This window comes from Haliotis asinina, chromosome 10, assembly GCF_037392515.1.
Source record: "Haliotis asinina isolate JCU_RB_2024 chromosome 10, JCU_Hal_asi_v2, whole genome shotgun sequence".
NCBI classification, from domain to species: Eukaryota; Metazoa; Mollusca; class Gastropoda; order Lepetellida; family Haliotidae; genus Haliotis; species Haliotis asinina.
In genome coordinates, this window is record NC_090289.1 from 28,278,744 (window position 1) to 28,301,371 (window position 22,628).

General features: G+C 42.4%; 1 protein-coding gene across 1 annotated transcript; it reads right to left on the reverse strand.

The window, feature by feature from the left end:
• Positions 1–1,477: 1,477 nt before the first annotated feature.
• On the reverse strand, positions 1,478–21,753 carry LOC137299017 (ras-related protein Rab-6A-like). The gene is made up of 6 exons (XM_067831487.1): positions 21,506–21,753; positions 9,018–9,186; positions 8,512–8,663; positions 7,905–8,021; positions 3,543–3,636; positions 1,478–2,434 (listed from the first exon to the last, which is right to left on the reverse strand). Exons 1-6 carry the CDS (start codon positions 21,566–21,568, stop codon positions 2,328–2,330), a joined length of 702 nt encoding a protein of 233 aa, XP_067687588.1. The 5' UTR covers positions 21,569–21,753; the 3' UTR covers positions 1,478–2,327.
• Between the last annotated feature and the right edge of the window lie 875 nt (positions 21,754–22,628).

Sequence of the window (22,628 nt, forward strand, 5' to 3'; positions counted from 1 at the left end):
TTGGCTCGACCAAGGGAACTAACTCTGTAAGGTAACTGTGGCGCTTAAGAACGACTCAACACATCCTGGTTCCCGGGCCCTCATTAATAATTCATGAAGGCCCGGGAACCAGGATGGACTCAACAGACATACGATTATAAGCAGGTCAGTAGCATCATTATCATCATGGTTCGGAGTGATAGAATGATTATTGTTACAGGGCGTATTTAGCAATGTTCCAGCAATATCACGGCGGAGGACACCAGAAATAGGCTTCACACATCTTACGCATGTGGGGAACCAAACTCGGGTCTTCAGCAGCGTGATTTGCGGACACTTTAACCACCTGGCTGCCTAACCGCCCTCATGGTTCAGAACCTTCCCTTACTTAGATATGGAGTTAGCATCTCACTTGTCATGCCAGTTATTTTGGTCATTAGTCGAAAACATATCGCCAATATATCACTGTATGAATACATAGATATCCATCTCCCACATACATACCCTGGAGTACTTGATGGTACTCTGAGGTGAAGGTCAGTGATCTCGCAGGCACATTAATAAGTGAATTTAGTGTTTTTTGCAGCACTCAGCAATTTTACAGCTATGTAGTGGTGATCTGTAAATAAGCGAGTGTGGACCAGACAAGCCAGTGATCAACCGCATGGGCATCGATGTACGCAGTTGGAATGTGATTAACCGATGTGTCAACCAAGTCGGCGTGTCTGACCACCTGATCCCATTTGTGGCCTCTTACGACAAGCATGGGTTGCTGAAGATCAATTTTAACCCGGATCTTCGGGTGGTTTCAATAGCTATGCTGCGCTGCGGCTAAACGCATGCGCAGTGAACAGGTTCGTGGAGTTTCTAAGAGTATGCCTGCCCAGAGAATGTGGTCATGAGCAGTAGTCTAATTTTGGTTGTGTACACAAACAAGTAAATAATCTACTCGTTACATAAAAAAACAACATGTTGTTTGTGATAAGCACTCTGTCAAAGAGAAACTCAATGTCTGGTTTATTGACACCTATTTGTCTGCCTGCCTGCCTGCCTGCCTGCCTGCCTGCCTGCTAATGACAATATGCAATGCACAACTTCAATCACTGACCACATGCAATTTGAAATTAACACCTATCGGGCTTATATGTCCTAAACAAAAAGCCGGCTAAGCATATCCACAAATGAAACAGTGGCCAATGAAAAGGCTTCGTTACACTTGAGTGCACACCCACCGGTGACTGAGGATCAGTATCGCGGTTGCTTCGTTTCAAGGGACGTAAATCCAAGTACAAAATATTGCACTTTTGATTAGCGGCTATACCCTTATAATTCTGTCTATTTGTTTTTCCTAGATTGGCAATGCATTTTATATATCATGAATAAGTGATAAATGTATTTTAAATATGTTTGGTGTTTTGGGTGCATGTGACCTCTAAGGTCTGCAGAAAATGGGCGTGTCTTCAAGTACCCCCTCCAGTAATAAACAAGGAAACACTGGTGAGTCTGAACTAAACATGTTACTTTATGAAACGCCATGGGCTCTTGTAACAAAAGCCATTTATAGATACTATTATGACATATATGTCTTTGTTGTTTAACGCCGGACTCAGCAATATTACAGCTATCTCGCGGCGATCTGTAAATGATTGAATCTGGATGAAACAATCCGGTGATCAACATCATGAGTAACGATCGACTGGGATACGATGACATGTGTTAGTGAACCTGACCACCCTTACGACAAGCATGGGTTGCTGAAGACCAATGCCAACCCGGATCTTCACGGATTAGGACAACGAAGCGTGTGTGCTGCATCTACTGCTGACGTGATGGTCGCAGTTGTTGCTGATACTCCTGTGCGTCAGGTCTTCTGATTCTGAAGCGAACACAGGTTCAGTGCAGCAGTGTAGACTAAAACAAAGTGAGTGATACTATGAGCAACATTCTTGACAATTAGTCAGCCACTTCACCCAGCCCTACCATCGTATACATTTGATCTCCCCTAGCAACCAGTACAGATAATGGAGGCCAGTTTTCCCTAGTGGTTTTCTTGGACACCTCCTTAATCACCTCCTAGGACGCAATCTGATGGGGTCCCGAAGTGTCTAGATACTATAACAAGTGAATCTGTGAAATATTTCCTTTGTGATTATTGCTTCCAGTATATTGATGTACCAGATGCAGTCTCCGCGGTAGAGGAACAAAGTAATTCTGGATGACCCGATTCCACCTAGGACTGTCAGTTTGCCCGAGATAAATGTGAAGTAATGTTGCTTGCCGTAATGTTCTCTTTCAAGATCTAGTCTCACAATGCCAACATGCCCAACGTAAACGACACAAGATGTCGATCAACAGTGACATGTTTTCCGGTCTTTCCTATCTTCTTCAATGGTGATGCGGTTGAATTCGTCGGTGTTGGCGTAGTTCATCATCCACATGCCTGCCATCCGTGCAGCTGAAACAAATTGAGACCACGTCCATGACATGTTGCCTGTTAACTGACAAATATCTTTGTCATGTTGCCTGGTATATGTCACACACATCCATGACATGTTGCCTGTTAACTGACACATATATCTTTGTCATGTTGCCTGGTATATGTCACACGCATCCATGGCATGTTGCCTGCGAACTGTCACATAAATTCATGACATGTTGCCTGTAACTTTCACATACATTCATGACATGTTGTCAGGTAACTATCACTATATTTGAAATGTTGGCAAATATCTGCCACATAAGTCCATGACACGTTGACATATACCTGGTATATGACACATATATCTTCGATATGTCACCTTGATAAACAAATGTACATCCACATATGGATTATGACGTATACGTGTTTCCTTGGCAACCAGCACACACATTAAAACGAGTGTATGTGTTTGGTTGGCTACCAACACACACATTATGGCGTATACGTGTTTCCTTGGCAACCAGCACATACATTTATGTCATGGAAATGATTCCTTAGAACTCTGTAACCCTGTAACCTTCAGTTTGAATCTGAAGTAGAGTTAACATGGTGTCTCACGGGAAATATCACGAAACCTGTCACATGGGTAAAACGTCATTGCACTCACTCACTCACACACTCACTCCAGCAAAACTTGCCTACAGTAACAAGCGTCATCAGAAGATGACATATCCCACCGATCCCCAATATTTGAAAGAATAAATAATCTGACGATAAGTCCAGGTCATTTCCATGGAAATCATGAAAAATATATAATATTATGATCAAGATCTGCCTCATAAATTTGTCAAAACTATTGAACGGTTTTCGAGTTTTGCTCTGGAAATGAACAACCCTCCCTTTTTGAAACGTTTTCATGGAAACCGGGAAAACTAGAAATGACAAAAATCTGGAAATAGCAAAAGGCACCACTTTGGGATCTGCCTTACATATCTGTCAAGTATTCCTGAAAGATATTAAGAACATTTCAAGCTGTGCTCCAGAACCGTCATATAGTTGTAGTAGTAGTAGTATTCAACAATACATTAACACCAAAAACATCATATTGATGGCTAACACACACCACGAAGATATTTCTCCTTACCAATCTCATAAAAGAGGCCATCAACATTGTGTCCTGTTTTCGCCGATGTTTCTATGTACTCTAGCCTGTTTTCACGGGCAAACTGTTCCCCGTCCTGAAATGATAGATCAGAGCTCAAAATGAAACATGCAGTTCGCACCCTAACAGATCCGTGAGCATATACAACACAAAGCATTTCGTAACTAATTTCATTATGATCTCCTGTTTTATATAGCCTTACGCATCCTATTCCAGCTCCAGCATCCCAATCCCATCTCTAGCTTCACAATCTCATCAGTTCTCAACTCTAACATCCCAATCCCATCTCTAGCTTTCCTGTCTCATCACTTCTCAAATCTAACATCCCAATCCAATCTCTTCGCATCCCAATCTCATCACTTCTTAAGTCTAACTTCCCAATCCCATCTCCAGCTTCCAAGTCTCATCACTTCTCAACTCTAACATCGCAATCCCATCTCCAGCTTCCCAATCTCATCACTTCTCAACTCTAACATCCCAATCACATCTCTATCTTCCCAGTTTCATCACTTCTTAAGTCTAACTTCCCAATCCCATCTCTAGCTTCTCAATCTCATCACTTCTCAACTCAAACATCCCAATCCCATCTCTTCGCATCCCAATCTCATCACTTCGCAAGTCTAACATCAATCCCATCTCTAGCTTCCCAGTCTCATCACTTCTCAACTCAAACATCCCAATCCCATCTCTTCGCATCCCAATCCCATCTCTAGCTTCCCAATCTCATCACTTCTCAACTCTAACATCCCAATCCCATCTCTAGCTTCCCAGTCTCATCACTTCTCAACTCAAACATCCCAATCCCATCTCTTCGCAACCCAATCTCATCTCTAGCTTCCCAATCTCATCACTTCTCAACTCTAACATCCCAATCCCATCTCTAGCTTCCCAATCTCATCACTTCTCAACTCTAACATCCCAATCACATCTCTTCGCATCCCAATCTCATTTCTAGCTTCCCTGCCTCATCACTTCTCAAATCTAACATCCCAATCCCACCTCTTCGCATCCCAATCTTATCTCTAGCTTCCCAGTCTCATCACTTCTCAAATCTAACATCCCAGTCCCATCTCCAGCTTCCCAATCTCATCACCTTTCATGTTTAACATCCCAATCCCATCTCTAGCTTCACAATCTCATCACTTCTCAAGTCTAACATCCCAATCCCATCTCTAGCTTCACAATCTCATCACTTCTCAACTCTAACATCCCAATCCCATCTCCAGCTTCCCAGTCTCATCTCCTTTCATGTTTAACATCCCAATCCCATCTCTTCGCATCCCAATCTCATCACTTCTCAAGTCTAACATCCCAATCCCATCTCTTCGCATCCCAATCTCATCACTTCGCAAGTCTAACATCCCAATACCATCTCTAGCTTCCCAGTCTCATCACTTCTCAACTCAAACATCCCAATCCCATCTCTTCGCATCCCAATCCCATCTCTAGCTTCCCAATCTCATCACTTCTCAACTCTAACATCCCAATCCCATCTCTAGCTTCCCAGTCTCATCACTTCTCAACTCTAACATCCCAGTCCCATCTCTTCGCATCCCAATCTCATCACTTCTTAAGTCTAACTTCCCAATCCCAACTCTAGCTTCCCAGTCTCATCACTTCTCAACTCTAACATCGCAATCCCATCTCCAGCTACCCATTCTCATCACTTCTCAAGTCTAACATCCCAATCCCATCTTTATCTTCCCAGTTTTATCACTTCTTAAGTCTAACTTCCCAATCCCATCTCTAGCTTCCCAATCTCATCACTTCTCAACTCTAACATCCCAGTCCCATCTCCAGCTTCCCAATCTCATCACTTCTCAACTCTAACATCCCAATCACATCTCTTCGCATCCCAATCTCATTTCTAGCTTCCCTGCCTCATCACTTCTCAAATCTAACATCCCAATCCCACCTCTTCGCATCCCAATCTTATCTCTAGCTTCCCAGTCTCATCACTTCTCAAATCTAACATCCCAATCCAACCTCTTCGCATCCCAATCTCATCTCTAGATTTCCAATCTCATCACTTCTCAAGTCTAACATCCCAATCCCATCTCTAGCTTCACAATCTCATCACTTCTCAACTCTAACATCCCAATCCCATCTCCAGCTTCCCAGTCTCATCTCCTTTCATGTTTAACATCCCAATCCCATCTCTAGCTTCACAATCTCACCACTTCTCAAGTCTAACATCCCAATCAAATCTCTAGCTTCCCAGTCGCATTCTGAGTCAACTTTGTTTAAGCCGCTTTTAGCAATATTCCAGCAACATCACGGCGGGGAGCTCAAGAAATGGGCTTCATCCATTGTACCCACGAGGGGAATCGAACCCGGGCATTCGGTGTGGCAAGTGAACGCCTTAGCCACGAGGCTACCCCAGTCTCATACTGACTAGTGATAAATGTAATGTTCTTTCATGTGGTAGTTTTCACGCCTCCTGAATGTACCTTCAAGCAAATGGCAAATGACCAGATGATAGCCACATGAACACATCCAAACACCTAGTTGTGGGTACATCAACGTGCAGTGAACTTGGACAAAGTACTGTACTAAGTCCATCCAGCCGCATCCTCGATATCTCCAGGGCATACGTTCCGATAAATATCGACTATATGGAGAGTTATCGTAACATATACCCTGGAGACATCGAGGATGATCCAGCTGTGACTGGGTAGTTCATCAGGATGGGAAAACCACATTAACTCTTGCGCTTGTGTTTGCAAGAATTATATGATCTTCAGGGAGTTGAAATTGAAACTTTAATGTACCATTTGAGACACAGGGTCTTTAAACAGCAGGGCTGGATATTGGGCCAATTGGCGCCATACAAATATTAGCATAATAATAATATTCACATATCGCTGCCCATGTGTTATGCATAGCCTAGATCGTCTGCTCGCCTCGCTTGCTATCATATCCCACAATGCATCTGGAATGGTGACCTTTAACCAATACTGAAGAGACAGCCAGGAAGTCCAGAGCAATTATTCCGGTTTCAATTCATGTTCCTCTATCTGGGCCCCGTGACTGTGTTCACCTAGACGTGTTTTGGCGATCGCGTAAAAGGATTTGTTTAAAACAGAATGCATTTGAAAATACGGTTCTTGATGTCTAAATTGGATGTCCTGTGACAAATGTTGATAACACTGAATGCCAGCGTATGTTTACTTTATATTCAATACGAGTGAGTATAAATTTAAATCGCTTTTAGCAAATAAATCAGTAACGTCTTCAGCATGATGAGTGAGTGAGGAAGTTTAGTTTTAGTTTTTTCGCACTCAGTAATATTGCAGCTATATGGAGATCCGGGTTAGAATTAATCTTCAGTAACCCGTGCTTGTCGTAAGAGGCGCCAAACGGGATCGGATGGTCAGACTCGTTGACTTGAGGGACCCAGTTACGTAGGTCGATGATCATGGTGTTTATTCCTGGATTGCCACAGAGCGTTTGTCAGGCCGAAAACGAGTCGAGGCGTGCCATTTTGTTTCGATTTAATGTCACACCTTTCTATATCTTATATCCCGGTGTTAGGGGTTTTCGCTGATGTAAGACAAAAACGTAACTTATATCACACTTCCATATATATCAGAGTCGAGAACCTAAGATAATAACGAATAATACTGAGACTAAGTTTACTTAAACTGCAGTTTGGCAATGGTGACATCTCGCTCGAAATCTTTGAGACTACATAACCGACTTGTGGGACTGTCGTTAGGCAACTCACTGATAAGTATTCTGTCGAAGATATACAGTCTTCGAGTATATGGAACGACAATGTAGTTTATACTGCTACCCCACCGTGCGTGCACACGTATAAGGATGTGCCTCCCTAAAAACACAAAGACTAATGGACCAGTCACCAAGAAGGGAAGATGTTCAAGTGCGCAAAGCTCTGGGCCTAGATTTTCGAAGCTCTCTTAGCGCTAAGATCGTCGTAAGTTAATGTTACTGTACGGCTTTTACGACGGCCTTAGCGCTAAGAGAGGTACGGATATCTAGGCCTTGGAGTCGATAAGTAGGCCATATGGTAAATATGAGTGTATAGAGATTTCTGGTGGACTTCAGTACGTGCGACACATTCAACATTTACATATTTGATATCTATTTCCTTATCGGAATGTAGTCGCCATAAAATGTTCAAAGGCAGTGCTGTGTTTTGAACCAAGTACCCTCTGATCTGAGTGACTGAGTGTGACTTTACGCCGCTTCTAGAAGTATTCGAGGAATATCACGGCAGGGGACACCAGAAATGGGCATCAAACTTTGTACCCGTGTGGGGAATCGAACCTGGGTCATCGGTATGGCGCTTTAACCACTTGTCTACCTCACTACCTCGCTTACCTGTACAGAGATAATCCTGTCGGCCTTGTCCACTTTAGTCGCCACCAGGACTACCAGGGCTTCAGGAACCTCTCCTCTGATCATCTCTAGCCATTTCGTCTTCGACATAAAGGACCTCTTAATAAACAAACCGTCAGCGTTTAGTGAGAAGAGCATGTAACCGAGAGTGACTGAATGTAGTTTTACCCCACTCTCGATCGAATCTAAGCACTTGATATATTGACAACAAACAGGGCCATTCTGTTTGTTTTTGTTTATTTGTTTGTCTGTTTATTTTGCGGTGATCTGGAAATAATCGAGTCTGGACCAGACAATCCACTGAGCAACGTGAGAATCGATTTACGCGATTGGGATGCGATAAAATGTGTCAGCCAAGCCAGCGAGCGAGTGAGTTTAGAGTTACGGCCGCATTCAGAAATATGGTGGCGGTCTCTAGATAATAGAGTCTGGACCAGACAATCCAGTTATCAACAGCACGAGCACCGATCTACGCACTTGGGCTAGAACGGCATCTGTAAACGAACCTGACCACGCGATCCCACGTTAAACCTATCCTCACACACTCACTCAATGATATCAGTATAGCATTGTGAATGTGTGTACGCACCACGTCCGTGACGTCGTAACAGAGGAGTACTGCCGCGGATGAGCGGAGGAAGTTTGGCATGACGGCTTCGAACTTCTCCTGGCCAGCCGTGTCCCAGATCTGCAAGTTCACGCGGCGGTTGTTGACCATCTCGCTGTGGTGCAGCCAGTCAACTGCAACGATACAATACAGGGCGGTGAGAGAGAGAGAGAGAGAGAGAGAGAGAGAGAGAGAGAGAGAGAGAGAGAGAGAGAGAGAGAGAGAGTTTAAGTCAACACTCGATCGAGGGTATATACAATCAAAGCAAACAGGGATTCAAAAGTAGAGCAAATTGTGCAGCCCGAAAGAAGTCAGGATTATTAGATGCATTATGGGTAAGACCCGCCTAAATATACAAGCCAATACAAATAATGGCAAAATGTCTTTCGTGGATGCTCGAGATCTACAGATTTTACGACGGAGAGTAGCTACCATTTCATAACGTGTACTACCATTCATAATAACCATTGCATAATCAAGTGTCATACCAGCTACGGTGGGTTTCGGATGTGCGTCTATAGATCCACGACAGTACCGCAAGGCCAGCGACGTCTTTCCGGCGCTAAGATTCCCAACCAGGGTTACCTTGGCAGCTATCACTTGGCCACCAACGTTGTGTCTTTTCACCGTCCCGCATTTCCACTTGTCACTGTCAACCTTTCAAACAGATATAGGGTTTTTGTTTATATTTGCTGTTTTCTTTTTTTCAAGTTTTGTCGACCATGATGCATACTTTCTTTTGAGCACAACGTCTGTCAAATTACTAAACATTGAGAAAATGAAAAAGAAATGAAACTAAACTTGGCAGATATGTGAAGAGATTGTTGACTGTTATTTCAGAAAGAAAACAATTTCACATTTTGGAGCGGTGGCCCTTTTTGTGCTAAAAAAAAGAATTTTTATATGTTTTTACCCTTGGAAGACACAAAGACGTAAAGGTGTATTTACTAGGCTTACATGAACCCAAAAGATCATGAACTGTATTGTTCGATGTCTTTGTCACCACAAACCACCAAACATAAATAAAAAACCCCATATTTTTATATTTTTACTGAAACTGAAAATGTATTTTGGGGGGCATTTTCAGAAGTCATATGAAAACTCATATATGTAGTCATTTCCATTCTGTAAAAAGACTGATAGCCTTTGGACACTCACAGTTTCAAGAAAATATCATAATTAAACCTGACAGTACCTAAAAGTAACTGATATTCTGCAAAATACCAAGAACATCAAACACTATTTACAGATTATATAACAATGCATCCCAAACATGTATGATCAAAGATCTAAAAGATAGTTTTCTTTTCCTTGTCTGAAGGAAGCCGAACGCTGTGGCTCATCTTCAACTTCACTAATATTAGCGTCGCTGGGAGACAATTCATGAGATGTTTCATCAGATGGTAGTTCATGATCTTCATCATACTCCTCGAAAAGGTATACTGAGTTTGAACTGCTGCAACTACCGTGACAATATCCGCACAGACGCGAACAGTTCAATCCTATCTTTCTGCACGCACACATACGCTTACACCATGTTTACAATTGAATTTGATCATGTTGATTATGTTGCTGGGAGGTCACGGATTGTTACTGGCTTGAGCTGGGCATAAAATATTTGCCATCCTCATTCATTTGGTGGAAGACGTCTTCCAAGATATTGCCGCAGTTGCAGATAAATCCTCGAACAATGTTCTCTCGCCGCTGTCGACATAGGTGGCAACGCAGATAACTGCATCTGTGTGTGAATGGGACATTTGGCAACTGCTGTTGTGAAACAATGATATTGCTGTGATCATTCAGGGATTTAACCTGGGCTCCAAACAGTTCCAGTACGAACAGCACTCCTGGAAAATTATGGAACGTTTTAATAAGTTGCTGCCAGTCCTGTTGTTTGTGAACTACATGAAAACTTCTGTACAAGACCGATGCAGTGTCACAGCCAGTCATGACATGGAGGAGCAACCGAGAATTGAAGCTCTCTGCCACTGCTTGCCGTAACAAGGAAGTGTTATATAGACTATCAGCGGTCTTTCTGAAGCACACAAATGGATGAGGAGCACCAGAATCCAGTCAACACTGGCTTTGTGCCCATTATAAGCACAATCAATTCCTGTTTGTACAATGACAAGGTCAGCATCTGTACTGGCTTGTTTCACTGGGATATTGAGTCCAATTTTTGTGTCAGAGCCTTTATCAAATGTGATTTGTTTGTACAAGAAATGTGGACAGAAATTTATCTTATTTGCTCGTCAGTGGTGTTTCAGAATTAATACAACATCAGTGCTCAGATATCTGGATGTTATCCGACTCTGTTCAACACCATTTGTGAATACAGACTAACCATACCCAACAAAGACAATGATTGTTTCCATATCACTTTCTCAGCAAACCATAAACTATAATTATAACATCTGGAACATCTTCCTTATCATGTGAAAGGCTTTGTTCGCCTGGCAGAGAATCTGACAGAGTACATGACAGACTTTTTTTCTGTTTTTTTTTCTCACTCATTGAGTACTCATCGAGTAGTGGGGAAAGTTGATATTTCAAGCAGGATAAAAGTCATCATCTGTTTTCATGAGGTACAGTCAATGGTGTCCAACTCAGTAATTAACCCTCATTGTCCTCAAGCTGACAAGTGAAAGTTCTCCGGGGTTCAAAGCGCGAGGGACAACGCTCGCAATGGCAAGGGGATACAGGCGCTCCTATGGAACAGGACACCTTGCCAAGAGCGGTGCGGAACGACTGGCGCCTTCCAACCCAAACCGTTCCCTTACAACCTATTTTGAATGTATAGATGTATTTGTGTTTGTTTGTATACTTTTTGTACTGAATCACATCTCTGTCACTATTGGTCTAAACATGTTTGTTATGTACAGCTAAATATATATACGTCACAAACTGAAAAAAAACAGTAATTAATCATCAGGAACTTTTTATCAGATTTCACTCAGCTCATGTAAAATCGAGGAACTGTTTTTCTGTAAACGCCGGTCACTGAGGGGCTTTTATTTATTTTTTTTATTTTATTTTTTTATTTATTTATTTTTATTCTTTCAAGCTCGAAAGATTAATATGTTGTGTAAATTGTCTGGTTTGTTCCTTTCCAGCTGCACTCGTGGAAGAGAATGGACCTCGCTTGGGATCCTCTACAAATCAGCCAGGTAAGTTCATTAAGGGGCAAACACTTTCGAAAGGAGGTGACGATATTAGGCTAAATAAAAAAAGTGAAATGTTCCACGGGCATCGGCGCGTCACTTTTATTGGTGCGCGTAACAATTTTTATTGCCATTTAAAAAAATTTGACTTTGTCGCGTCACGATCATCCATTTGTCCACTAAAAGAATGAGTGTCTGTAAGAACGACTGTGACTTAATCTACGACTCATTAACACACGTGCTAAACGTTCCAAACTGTATTTCTGAGAGAAAAATATAAAAATGTGTTAAGCCCTCGTCACTTTTGAAAAAAACGTGCCCGAGATTATTTGTATGCATCCTTAGAGGGTGATGTCAGGTAAAAAGCTGAAAAAGTCTCTATTATTGAATTGACGGTATTCGACGGCAGGATTTATGACATCGCTAAACATGACATCGATCGACGCTTTGACTACTGTCCTCAAGCTGACAAGTGAAAGTTCTCCGGGGTCAATGAGCGAGGGACAAGACGTACAACGCCCGCAACGGCAAGGGGAAACAGGCGCTCCTATGGAACAGGACACCTTGCCAGGAGCGCTCAGGTTCGGAACGACTGGAGCCTTCCAACCCCAGCCGTTCCCGCACAACCTTCACGAGTGGGCGGACGTCCACAACTCGACCTACGAGACGGCTACAAGATCACACTAGAGGCAACACCATTACTCACAAGAAACCCAGCACTCTTTATGTACGCCTGGAAATCACCGGAACAAACTAGCCGTTGCAGTATCATCTCTTCTAGAGAAAGTCGCAGTTGAAGAACTACACCTAGATCGACTAAAACCAGGATTCTACTCCACCAATCTGGTACCCTTGAAAAATTCCAAGGAAAAGTTTCGACTTTTATGCAACATGAATGACTTCAACAAAGATTATCTACTAAAGCTAGAACGATTCAGAATGAACCAATACAACAACTGCGGCATTTCATCCGTCCAGCGGATTATCTAACCAGCACTGACGAACATAATTCCTACCTGCACATGCCGAGGCATCTGAACTCCAAGAAAAATATAAATACCAATGGATGGTTCTACCTTTTGGAATATCTTTGGCCCCGTGGCCATTTACTCGGGTCTCCAAGCCAATGGTCACCTACATACATCGGCGGGGACTTCGCGGAGTCTTTTACCTGGACGACGGCATTCAAGTGCATCATGAGACAAGTCAACTCAGACTACAGTTAGACTTCACCATTAGGCTGCTAACTGGCTTGTGAGCCAAATGAAATCGGAATTAGAGCCGCAGCAAGGTCTTCAACACCTCTGGAATCGGTTTGTCACTCCGTTGACACCCATCGTCGTCCCAGAGGATTGGTGGGTCAAAATTCCAGCCATGACAGAACACGCTCTACTCTCTCCGTTACCGCTATGACAGTGGCAGTGGCTATGATGCTCACATCAGCACAGGATTTGACCAGACTAGGACCTCTACAATTACGCCTGTTACAACAGTCCCTGATTCAGCACCTCCACATCTTGGATCGGATTACTCTGCCGGATAATTTGAGACCATATCTACTATGGTTGACTCACCAATCGAATATCTGCACAGGGACCTATTTGCTAGAGCCGGTCTACGATAACCATCACTACGAAGATGTCACTTCAAGGGTGGGGTACTCACCTGAACATGGTAGTGGCGACAGTTATCTGGACGAGCAACGAAAGCATTCAGCATGTCAACCACCTGGAGATGAAAGCTGTAATGAACGCAGTACGGCATTGGTCGAAGTGACGAACACACTACTGATAGTTCATACAGACAACTCCACAGTAGCGATCTGCATAAACAAGCCAGGTTCAACACTATCTCACACACTGCTGCAGTTCTAACATTTCAACTCTTCGACGTCGACGACTTGAACCTCCACATAAAGGCTTGTCACATCCCAGTTGCACGCAACGTCATGACCAACGAGCTGTCATGCCCTCCACAACCGTCTCCAACAGAATGGATGCTACATCATCGAGAGGCGTTTCGAGTCATCAGTGAGACATTCGGATCCCTGCAAACAGACCTATTTGCCACAACGTTCAGCATGCAGATACCAACATTCGTATCTCCAGTGCCGGATTCGTTAGCATGGGCAACAGACGCTTTCAGCATCTCGTAGGAAGGATTGAACGATTACGCGTCCCCGCCTCCAGTAGTACTACCGAAAATCATCGGGAAGATAAAACAAACGATACAGATACAACGGATTTTGGTCATGCTTAGTGGCCAGCGTGAGACTGGTTCCCAGTACCTATCGAGAACTAGGACAACCAACACTCCAACTACCAGAGTGGAAGAACCTACTCGTCCATCTGCACACCAAGCAAGCACACGGCAATCCAACATCGTCCAAACTTCACTTATGGATCGTATCAAAGCCTGCTTGAAACATCGAGGATATTCTACAAGAACAATGACGGCAGTCACCCTAGCTCTACGTAGATTTACCCGCATATTATATGACAAAAAACGGATGCGGTTTGAAACATACCCCAAACAAAAATCGCACACGATTCGAGTCCAGTCATCGTGAGATTGTACGTCTAGGATTGAGATGAGATTTTATCGCCAAAAATCAACTGCTTGGACAACCGGACACACAATTCCACATCCCGGCATTATCTACAGTCCTCGGGTCTCATGATACACAGGATGTATCATCATGGCCAGTCAGAGTGTTGAAAATATATCTCCAACGTACTAAGACAAGGAGGCAACGTTTCAAGCGCAGATTTATCCCAATATATACTGAGACACCTACGGAAGTATCCCGCAACCCGTGACGAGCCGACGCTGTACCCACTAGGCTACTTCACTGTGCCTACACCTGTTGAAATGTCCGACATAAAGAGGGACAGTAACTGTTGATTGCAAAATCACCTCTCTTGACTTGGTTGTGTCAGGAGCTTTTTGTACTCCGGTCTATGAGGGAGAGTGACATTCAAATATGAATGTTTTGTGAACGCTGGGTACATACTTAAACATACGCATGTTCATTTTAACATTCTGCAGTCCATTTCTATTATTAAAAGCCCGCCCGACTTTATCAGTGGTGCGTTAAGTCCCCTTGCTGCACGTATTTGGACACTGCACATTCCTCGAGTGTGTCCATTTGGAAAAAAACGTTGTCCTCTTGCAATGACCTGATTTACATTTTGTGGATATAACTCTACGACATCTACGTCAAGCTCAAACCAAAGCATGTGTATCAACCTCAACCCAACAAACCTAGAATAGCAGCAAAACTAAAATAACATGTGCACCCCCTGTCGACCCAAAAAAACAAAAATAACATGTGTACCCCCTGTCGACCCCAAAAACTAAAATAGTACGTGTAACCCTAACAACCCAACAAAACTAAAATGTCACGTGTGCCCCTATCAGTCAAACAACCCTAGGTTAGCACGTGTACCCCTCTCAATCCGAAAAACCTAGAATAGCGCGTGTACCCATCTTAACCCAACACAACCAGAGTAGGACGTGTACTCCTCTAAGTCCAAAAAGCCTAGATAGCCCATATATCCCCTTTCAACCCAACAAACCCAGAATAGCACGTGCAACCTTCTCAACCCAACAAACCCAGAATACACGTATACCCGTCTCATAAAGAGACATAATGACATAAAGAGTTCTACCTGTCCCGTGAAGTGAAGCATGTGTAACTCTCTGTACGTAATATTTTCCAAGAACATGCTTCATGTGTGAGTGGACAAACTCGTCATTGATATGGGGCGGTGTGGTAGCCACGTAGTCAAAGCGTTAGCTTGTCACGCCGAGGACTCGGGTTCAGTTCCCTGCCGTCATATTGCTTGATTGTTGCTAAAAGACGAGTAAAACCATATTCACTCATTATTATCCCCAAAGTTACTTTCTTATTTTCAAAGAGATATATAGTATCTCACACAGTAGCCCCGTATCCTATCCAAGATATACTCTTCGAAAAAAGAAAAGCATTAAGCCATTTTTAGAAGACGTTAATGCGTTTGTTTAGGTACAGTTATTTCATGCAGTATATTTCAATGGTACAAAAAGTAAAAAATCACAAGTCAGTAGACAAAGAGTTCGCCAACACAACAGCAGCCTATACTGCTGTGTTTCTGTTTACCTGAGTTCACATGATGGATTCCTTCAATGAGATGGTCGGATGTGGAAGTGTTAGACTAACAGCTAGTCTCTGAAATGAACATATTTTACTGAAAAAACGTCCATAGTGAAAAAATAATAATATAATGAAATGGAGCCCTGAGACTTTCCTGAAGCTGTGGAAATCTAGACTTGCCACATTTTCTACACTTGCGTGGGCTTTCTTTGATATTTATGCTTCAGGGTCTGTACGACAGACTATGGAAGTGTCTACGGCGTATTCTGACGTTGACGTTCACGTCGATAGAGTATGTAGGTGTTGTATCAGGTTTGGATCATGTGACCGGGAAGACACGCACTTTAGAATTGGCAACATCGCGGGCTGAGACGAGGACTGTATGTGAAGTAGCTTTGTCATGCTGAAAGAACTCCCTCTGTCCGTCTATAATCGGAAGCATGTAACGTGCAAGTACGTCGATGACGTACAGATAAGCTGTCAAATTCCCCGGAACCACCACTAAATCAGAGATACAGTGTTCCCAGAAATTATTGAGAAAATCTTTGTCTTTGATTGGAAAAAGGGCTTTCACTGTGCACTAAACATACTAAATAAGGGAGACAACTCTTGAAGGCTTAGAAGGCAGCTCATTACGTCAAGAGTTATCTCCCTTGTCTGAGCAGACGGCTTCCTGTGTTGACATGGCAAAATTTACAACAAGAGAGAAAAGAAAGCTCATTCTAGATGATTTTGGAAGGGGTGAGGCTGATGCTAAAGTGTTAGCTTGTAGACATGGTATTCCTCTGTCTACAGTATACAGAACTTTGAAGAATATTCAAACAGGAACCGGGATAGAGCACAAAGCAGGGGCAGGTCGGCCTAGGAAATTCAGTGTTGTGGATCGCCGAAGACTTAGGCAGATTGTGACTAGGGGCAAATTGAAAAGTGTTGAGAACATCAGAAATGAAATGATTAGCAGAGGAAGTCCTCAGGTATGCAATGAAACAGTTAGGCAGGAATTACAGAGACTTAATTGGGTGAAAAAACGTGGAATTCCCTCGCCGTTGATGAAAGATGCACAAAAGGAAAAAACGTTTAAACTGGTGTCGGGCTCATGAAAATCAAGATTGGGATAATGTTTTCTTTTCGGATGAAAGTTCTGTTTGGCTTTTCCCTAATTTGTGGGAAAATTTGGACCAAAGATACTGTCAAACCTATCTACCAGCGACCAAAACATAGCCTGAAGTTTCACATGTGGGGGGGGACATATCGGCTCGCGGAGTGACGCCATTGTGTGTTTTCACAGGAAACCTGACAAAAGAAAGATACGTTGACATTCTAAATGGTCACCTTCTTCCGACAGCACAAACATTGTATGAAGATGATTGGATTTTCCAGCATGATAATGACCCAAAACACACTGCGCGCTACACAAAACAGTGGTTGTCGGGCGAAAATGTTCAAGTTTTAGACTGGCCCAGTTACAGCCCAGACCTAAACCCAATTGAGAATGTGTGGGGAGTCATGAAGGACAGAATAAACCAAAAGGGACTGAGAAATATTGAAGATATGAAGGCCGAGGTGGTCCAGTATTGGGATACCCTGTCACACGATTACCTACAAACTTTGATGGGTAGTGTGCCTAGGCGTATTCAGGCAGGCATTGCTGAGCGAGGAGGTCTAACAAAGTACTAAAACAAGACTGAGACTGTAAAAGGATGATGTTTTAACATGTTTATGTAAGTAAAACGCCAGAAGTTAATAAACGTAATGAGTTACATGACGCAACATGATTCTCAATAATTTCTGGGAATACTATATGTGTGCTCTATACATCAACCCACACTTTCTCCAACTGTCGAACTGTCGAATACAATTAGGGGCAAAACCGTTCATTTCTCCGACGGTAAACACGAGGTCAGTGAAGAAGAAATCGTGATATATTCACTGAACCGAACCAGACTCGCCTGCAGCGTTGCGCAGTCTGTGCGACTTTGAGTAGACCATCACGCGTGTGAATAACCCGGATCTAGCGGTCCTGGGTGTAGGCTAGTAACTCATGAACGGCCGCTTCTCGGGTGATCTTGGCGGAGCTGGTCTGCTGGGAACAACCCAAAATGCGAAAAATGGAGGTCTGATACACGTTGAAATGTTGTGCAATTGCAGACTGTGACTCCCAAGCCTCAAGGCACAGTTGACGATTTTTCGATTGGCAACTCTAAGTCGTGGCATGAGGATTTCCTCTTTCCCCCACACAAATGAATGACAAAATGAAATACAACGTTTGCCTGCCTATAGTGATCGATACCGAATACTTTTCTGGTTACTTGCACGTGCCTTTTCCGTGCGTTTCAGCGAGCATTTCTTCAAACGCTTCTGAAACGAGGGAAAAGTTAAAATTGCCGCGTTTTGACACTGAATGTATTTACAATCACACGAAATTGACGTTTTGGAAAGCAACAGTTTGTTTGTATAATTTTTGCCGCACTACATGAGTCTTTATTTATTTATTTTTTTATTTACTTTTATTTTTTTATTTATTATTTTTTAAGCGTATTGTCATACAGTGTAGGTCCATATGCTTTCAAAAACATATTGTCTTACATAACCGGCATTTGTTCTTTTAAAGACAGATTATGTCACCAGTCACAATAAGCCTGTTTCCTTTAAAAAGCATATTAATATATTAACTCACACAATACGCCAGTATACCAATTTTTATTTGATACATGAAAGGCCCGTATCCTCTTAATACAAATATTATAATATTACCTATTACAACGTGCCCGTATCCTTTCAAAGGCATATTGCCATACAACAGACTAGAACCAAATCAAAGATTATATTATCAAGATGCAAGGTTCCAACAAGACGTGTACTAATACCTCTGATGCACATGTGTATGCCCATCCACTATTCTGATGTAGTTAACCCGTGAAGGTCCGGGGTAGAATAGGCCTTCAGCAACCCATGCCTGCCATAAAAGATGACTATGCTTGTCGTAAGAAGTGACTAATGGGATCTGGTGGTCAGGCTCGGTGACTTGGTTGACACATGTCATCGGTTCCCAATTGCGCAGATCGATGCTCAAGTTGTTGATCACTGTATTGTCTGGTCCAGACTCGATTACTTACATACCGCCGCCATATAGCTGGAATGTTGCTGAGTGCGGCGTAAAACCAAACTCGTTCACTCACTCTGATGCAGTTACGTTTCAAGACAGTGCGTCACGATATGGCTGAGATATTGCCGATGTAACTTTAAATATTAACTCACTCACTCAAGACAGTGAATGGTGACTGGGATGGCGTCACTGTTTCACCTTGCCCAACGGTTAGATGTTACCTGTCACAAAGCCGACGCATTCCTGGGTTACTGTTTACTTAGGTACAATCATACGTATGTAAGTACACTACTTTTTACCAACTCAACACGACACAACTCTGTTCGGTGTGGCAGGCACCAGTCAAAAGATCGATTACACATCAGTCTCGTTAGACAGATTCTTCATCAAGTCCCTGAATTCTCTCTCTTTAAAGTAATGGCCAGGAGATACTGGTGTTAAACTCAATATACTTTATGGTTCAACTTCTTTATTATACAAGGTCACAAGGTCACAACGTTTCGAGACAGTTCCTAGTCTCGTCTTCAGGTGAAGTGAGGGTAAAACTAAACAGAAGAGACTAGGAACTGTCTCGAAACGTTGTGACATTGTGACCTTGTATAATACAGAAGTTGAACCATAAAGTATATTGAGTTTGATTCCACCAACTTCTAAATGCCTTTGACGCAACAGATACTGGTGTTGTTTTAAGTCTTTACTTTGAACAACAGTCTCCCTCAAACTGTGACTCGTTCTTGGTTGCAGAAGGCAGAAATATCCCTCAAGAACTGTCATCACATCCGAATGTTCAGGAAAACTGTCTGGCTGTGTTGTCATGTGATTTGCTTGTGGAATGCTGGATATGTGATGGTATAACACTGTGCATTTTCGGGCTGATTGCGTAATTATGCGCTTGTCGCTGTGAAATCGTGTGTATTTGATTGCTGTACGCTGTGTTTGTGGTTGTAATGTATGTGTGAATTTGGTTGTGTACTGCTGTACTTGTGACATGTGTATCTAGTTGTGTTAACTGTGCACTGGTTGTGAAAATACTGTGTTTGTCGCTGTGAAATCGTGTGTATTTGATTGCTGTACGCTGTGTTTGTGGTTGTAATGTATGTGTGAATTTGGTTGTGTACTGCTGTACTTGTGACATGTGTATCTAGTTGTGTTAACTGTGCACTGGTTGTGAAAATACTGTGTTTGTCGCTGTGAAATCGTGTGTATTTGATTGCTGTACGCTGTGTTTGTGGTTGTAATGTATGTGTGAATTTGGTTGTGTACTGCTGTACTTGTGACATGTGTATCTAGTTGTGTTAACTGTGCACTGGTTGTGAAAATACTGTGTTTGTCGCTGTGAAATCGTGTGTATTTGATTGCTGTACGCTGTGTTTGTGGTTGTAATGTATGTGTGAATTTGGTTGTGTACTGCTGTACTTGTGACATGTGTATCTAGTTGTGTTAACTGTGCACTGGTTGTGAAAATACTGTGTTTGTCGCTGTGAAATCGTGTGTATTTGATTGCTGTACGCTGTGTTTGTGGTTGTAATGTATGTGTGAATTTGGTTGTGTACTGCTGTACTTGTGACATGTGTATCTAGTTGTGTTAACTGTGCACTGGTTGTGAAAATACTGTGTTTGTCGCTGTGAAATCATGTGTATTTAGTTGTGTAGTGCTGTGTTTGAGGTGGTGAAATCATGAGAGTTTAGTTCTGAAATAGTCTCATTTTGGATGTGACATCAGTAGTTCAGTTTGGTTGTGTAATGGTGTGTCTGTGGTTGTAAAATCATGTGCATTTGGTTGTGTAGTGCTGTGTTTGTAGATGTGAAATGCTGAGTGTTTAGTTTTTTTTGGACGTGAAATCATCTGTAGGCCAGTTTGGTTGTGTAATGGTGTGTTTGTGGTTGTGATATGATGTATATTGGGTTGTGTAGTGCGGTGTTTGTAGCTGTGAAATCATGCGAGTTTAGTCGTTTTTTATTGTGAAATCATGGTTGTTTTCTTGTGTAACTAGTCAGTGAGACTATGATCATTGATGTATGGGTGTTATGTCTAATGAATGTTGGTATAATGATCTCAGTGCGCTGTAAAATGATCTCTCTGTGTTGCCCTCAGTTCTCTAGCCCTTTTTTCCGTTGTAATGTGAAACTCTACTAATATATCACGCTCGATTTCGGGAAATAACTAAATTCATGATATACTGGTTTCGATATCTTGAAAAGTAAAGTGAAGAAGATTACCAAATGCGAAAAATAACACCCGAATAACATCCACTGCTGCAGATTGTTGTAAAACGACCGTAATGTTGTAATTCATTTGGTCTTTGTTTGTTTGTTTTGGTTTTTTCCCTATCGAGTGAGTGAGTACACGATGTAACCATTGGTCCAATATAGGTAATATGATGACCAACACAGCAGTCGACTTTGTGTTGTCTTTGTCACCACACAATGTACCCATGTTGGAAATCGAGCGTCTATAGGCGCTTTAACTACTAGGCTCCCCAGACAAGGAACATATGTAGATATTGCACTGCAGTAATGAATCGATATAAGCACAACAATGCGACTCGGAATATGTTGTAATTAAGGACCTACCTTGTCTGTTATACTAGCGTGTTGTTGGGTGAGCAGCGCCTTGCGTCTTGGCCATGTTAACATGATGTCGTCTTATTTCATGACGAAATAGTAAGTGTCATACTTATAGCCTTACCAGAGTCTATTAACACTGTTCCGTAAAAGCTGGGTTTCCGAATATCACCTCCTTCGAGGAAATGCGCCTCGGAAGCTACGTGATCGTCACGTGATGTAAAACACCCGCACAACGTTGTAACACTAACCTTATCATTGTCGCCTGGCAAGTTGTGTTTGCTTGTCGTCAGTGGTACGAGAAAAACATTGCTATTGACATTTGATTAAAGTGTTTTTAATTTTTATCGGTAGTTCTGTTCCAACGAAAACTGGCTTTCACATCACTAGCGAAAGTAGTAGCCCTGGGTTTGTCTGTTTCGAAAGGTGTAGGCTGTGTTCCGTCTCTTTACGGAGGATGTGTTTTCGCTACATGTTCAGGAGATTGTTTTCAGTTAGGTTTCATCTTTTGCGGGTTGTGCTCAAATGGAGGTTTTCGTTCCTGCAAGTCGTTCATAGGTGAAGTGACTTCTCACCCCTACAGACACGTGTGAGTCATAATGTACATGCTAAAAGGAAGAATTGAATTACACGTTAGACATACTGGAGTGAGTGAGTGAGTTAAGTTTTACTCCTCATTTAGCAATATTTCCTCAAAATCACGGCGTGAGACACCAGAAATGGGTTTCACACGTTATAACCATGTGAGGAATCGAACATGACGGCATGACGATCCAACGCTTTACCCACTAGGTTAGCCGACCGTGCCACATGAGAATGAATATATGAAAAAACGTTCATGTAGGTGACCACCTTTCACCTCATCGTGACGAGCGGGGCTTTTAAAACGTGGCTACCCCACAGCCCCCAGACACAATCGAGGAAAGTTATACTCACTGACGCAAAATGACATTACCATAATCAACTTAACTCGAAAGAGGAAAATCGTTTTTTTTTTATTTACCGAAGTAATTGTTTATTGCTGTGTGTATCTCATGTTAAAATGCGCAGAACAATCTAAGTTTACATATACAGCATTTTGGGAAGTATATTTAAAAAGATTGAGCGGGTGAATAAATTGGTTTCGGTATAC

What these genes read in the sequence shown, in the direction of transcription:
- LOC137299017 (XM_067831487.1), bottom strand. Translation starts at nt 21,568, where the DNA reads ATGTTAACATGGCCAAGACGCAAGGCGCTGCTCACCCAACAACACGCT. An exon ending in ACGCTAGTATAACAGACAAG is followed by an intron (nt 9,187 to 21,505) that starts GTAGGTCCTTAA and finishes TCTGTTTGAAAG; the next exon opens with GTTGACAGTGACAAGTGGAA. An exon ending in TGGCCTCTTTTATGAGATTG is followed by an intron (nt 2,435 to 3,542) that starts GTAAGGAGAAAT and finishes AATTTGTTTCAG; the next exon opens with CTGCACGGATGGCAGGCATG.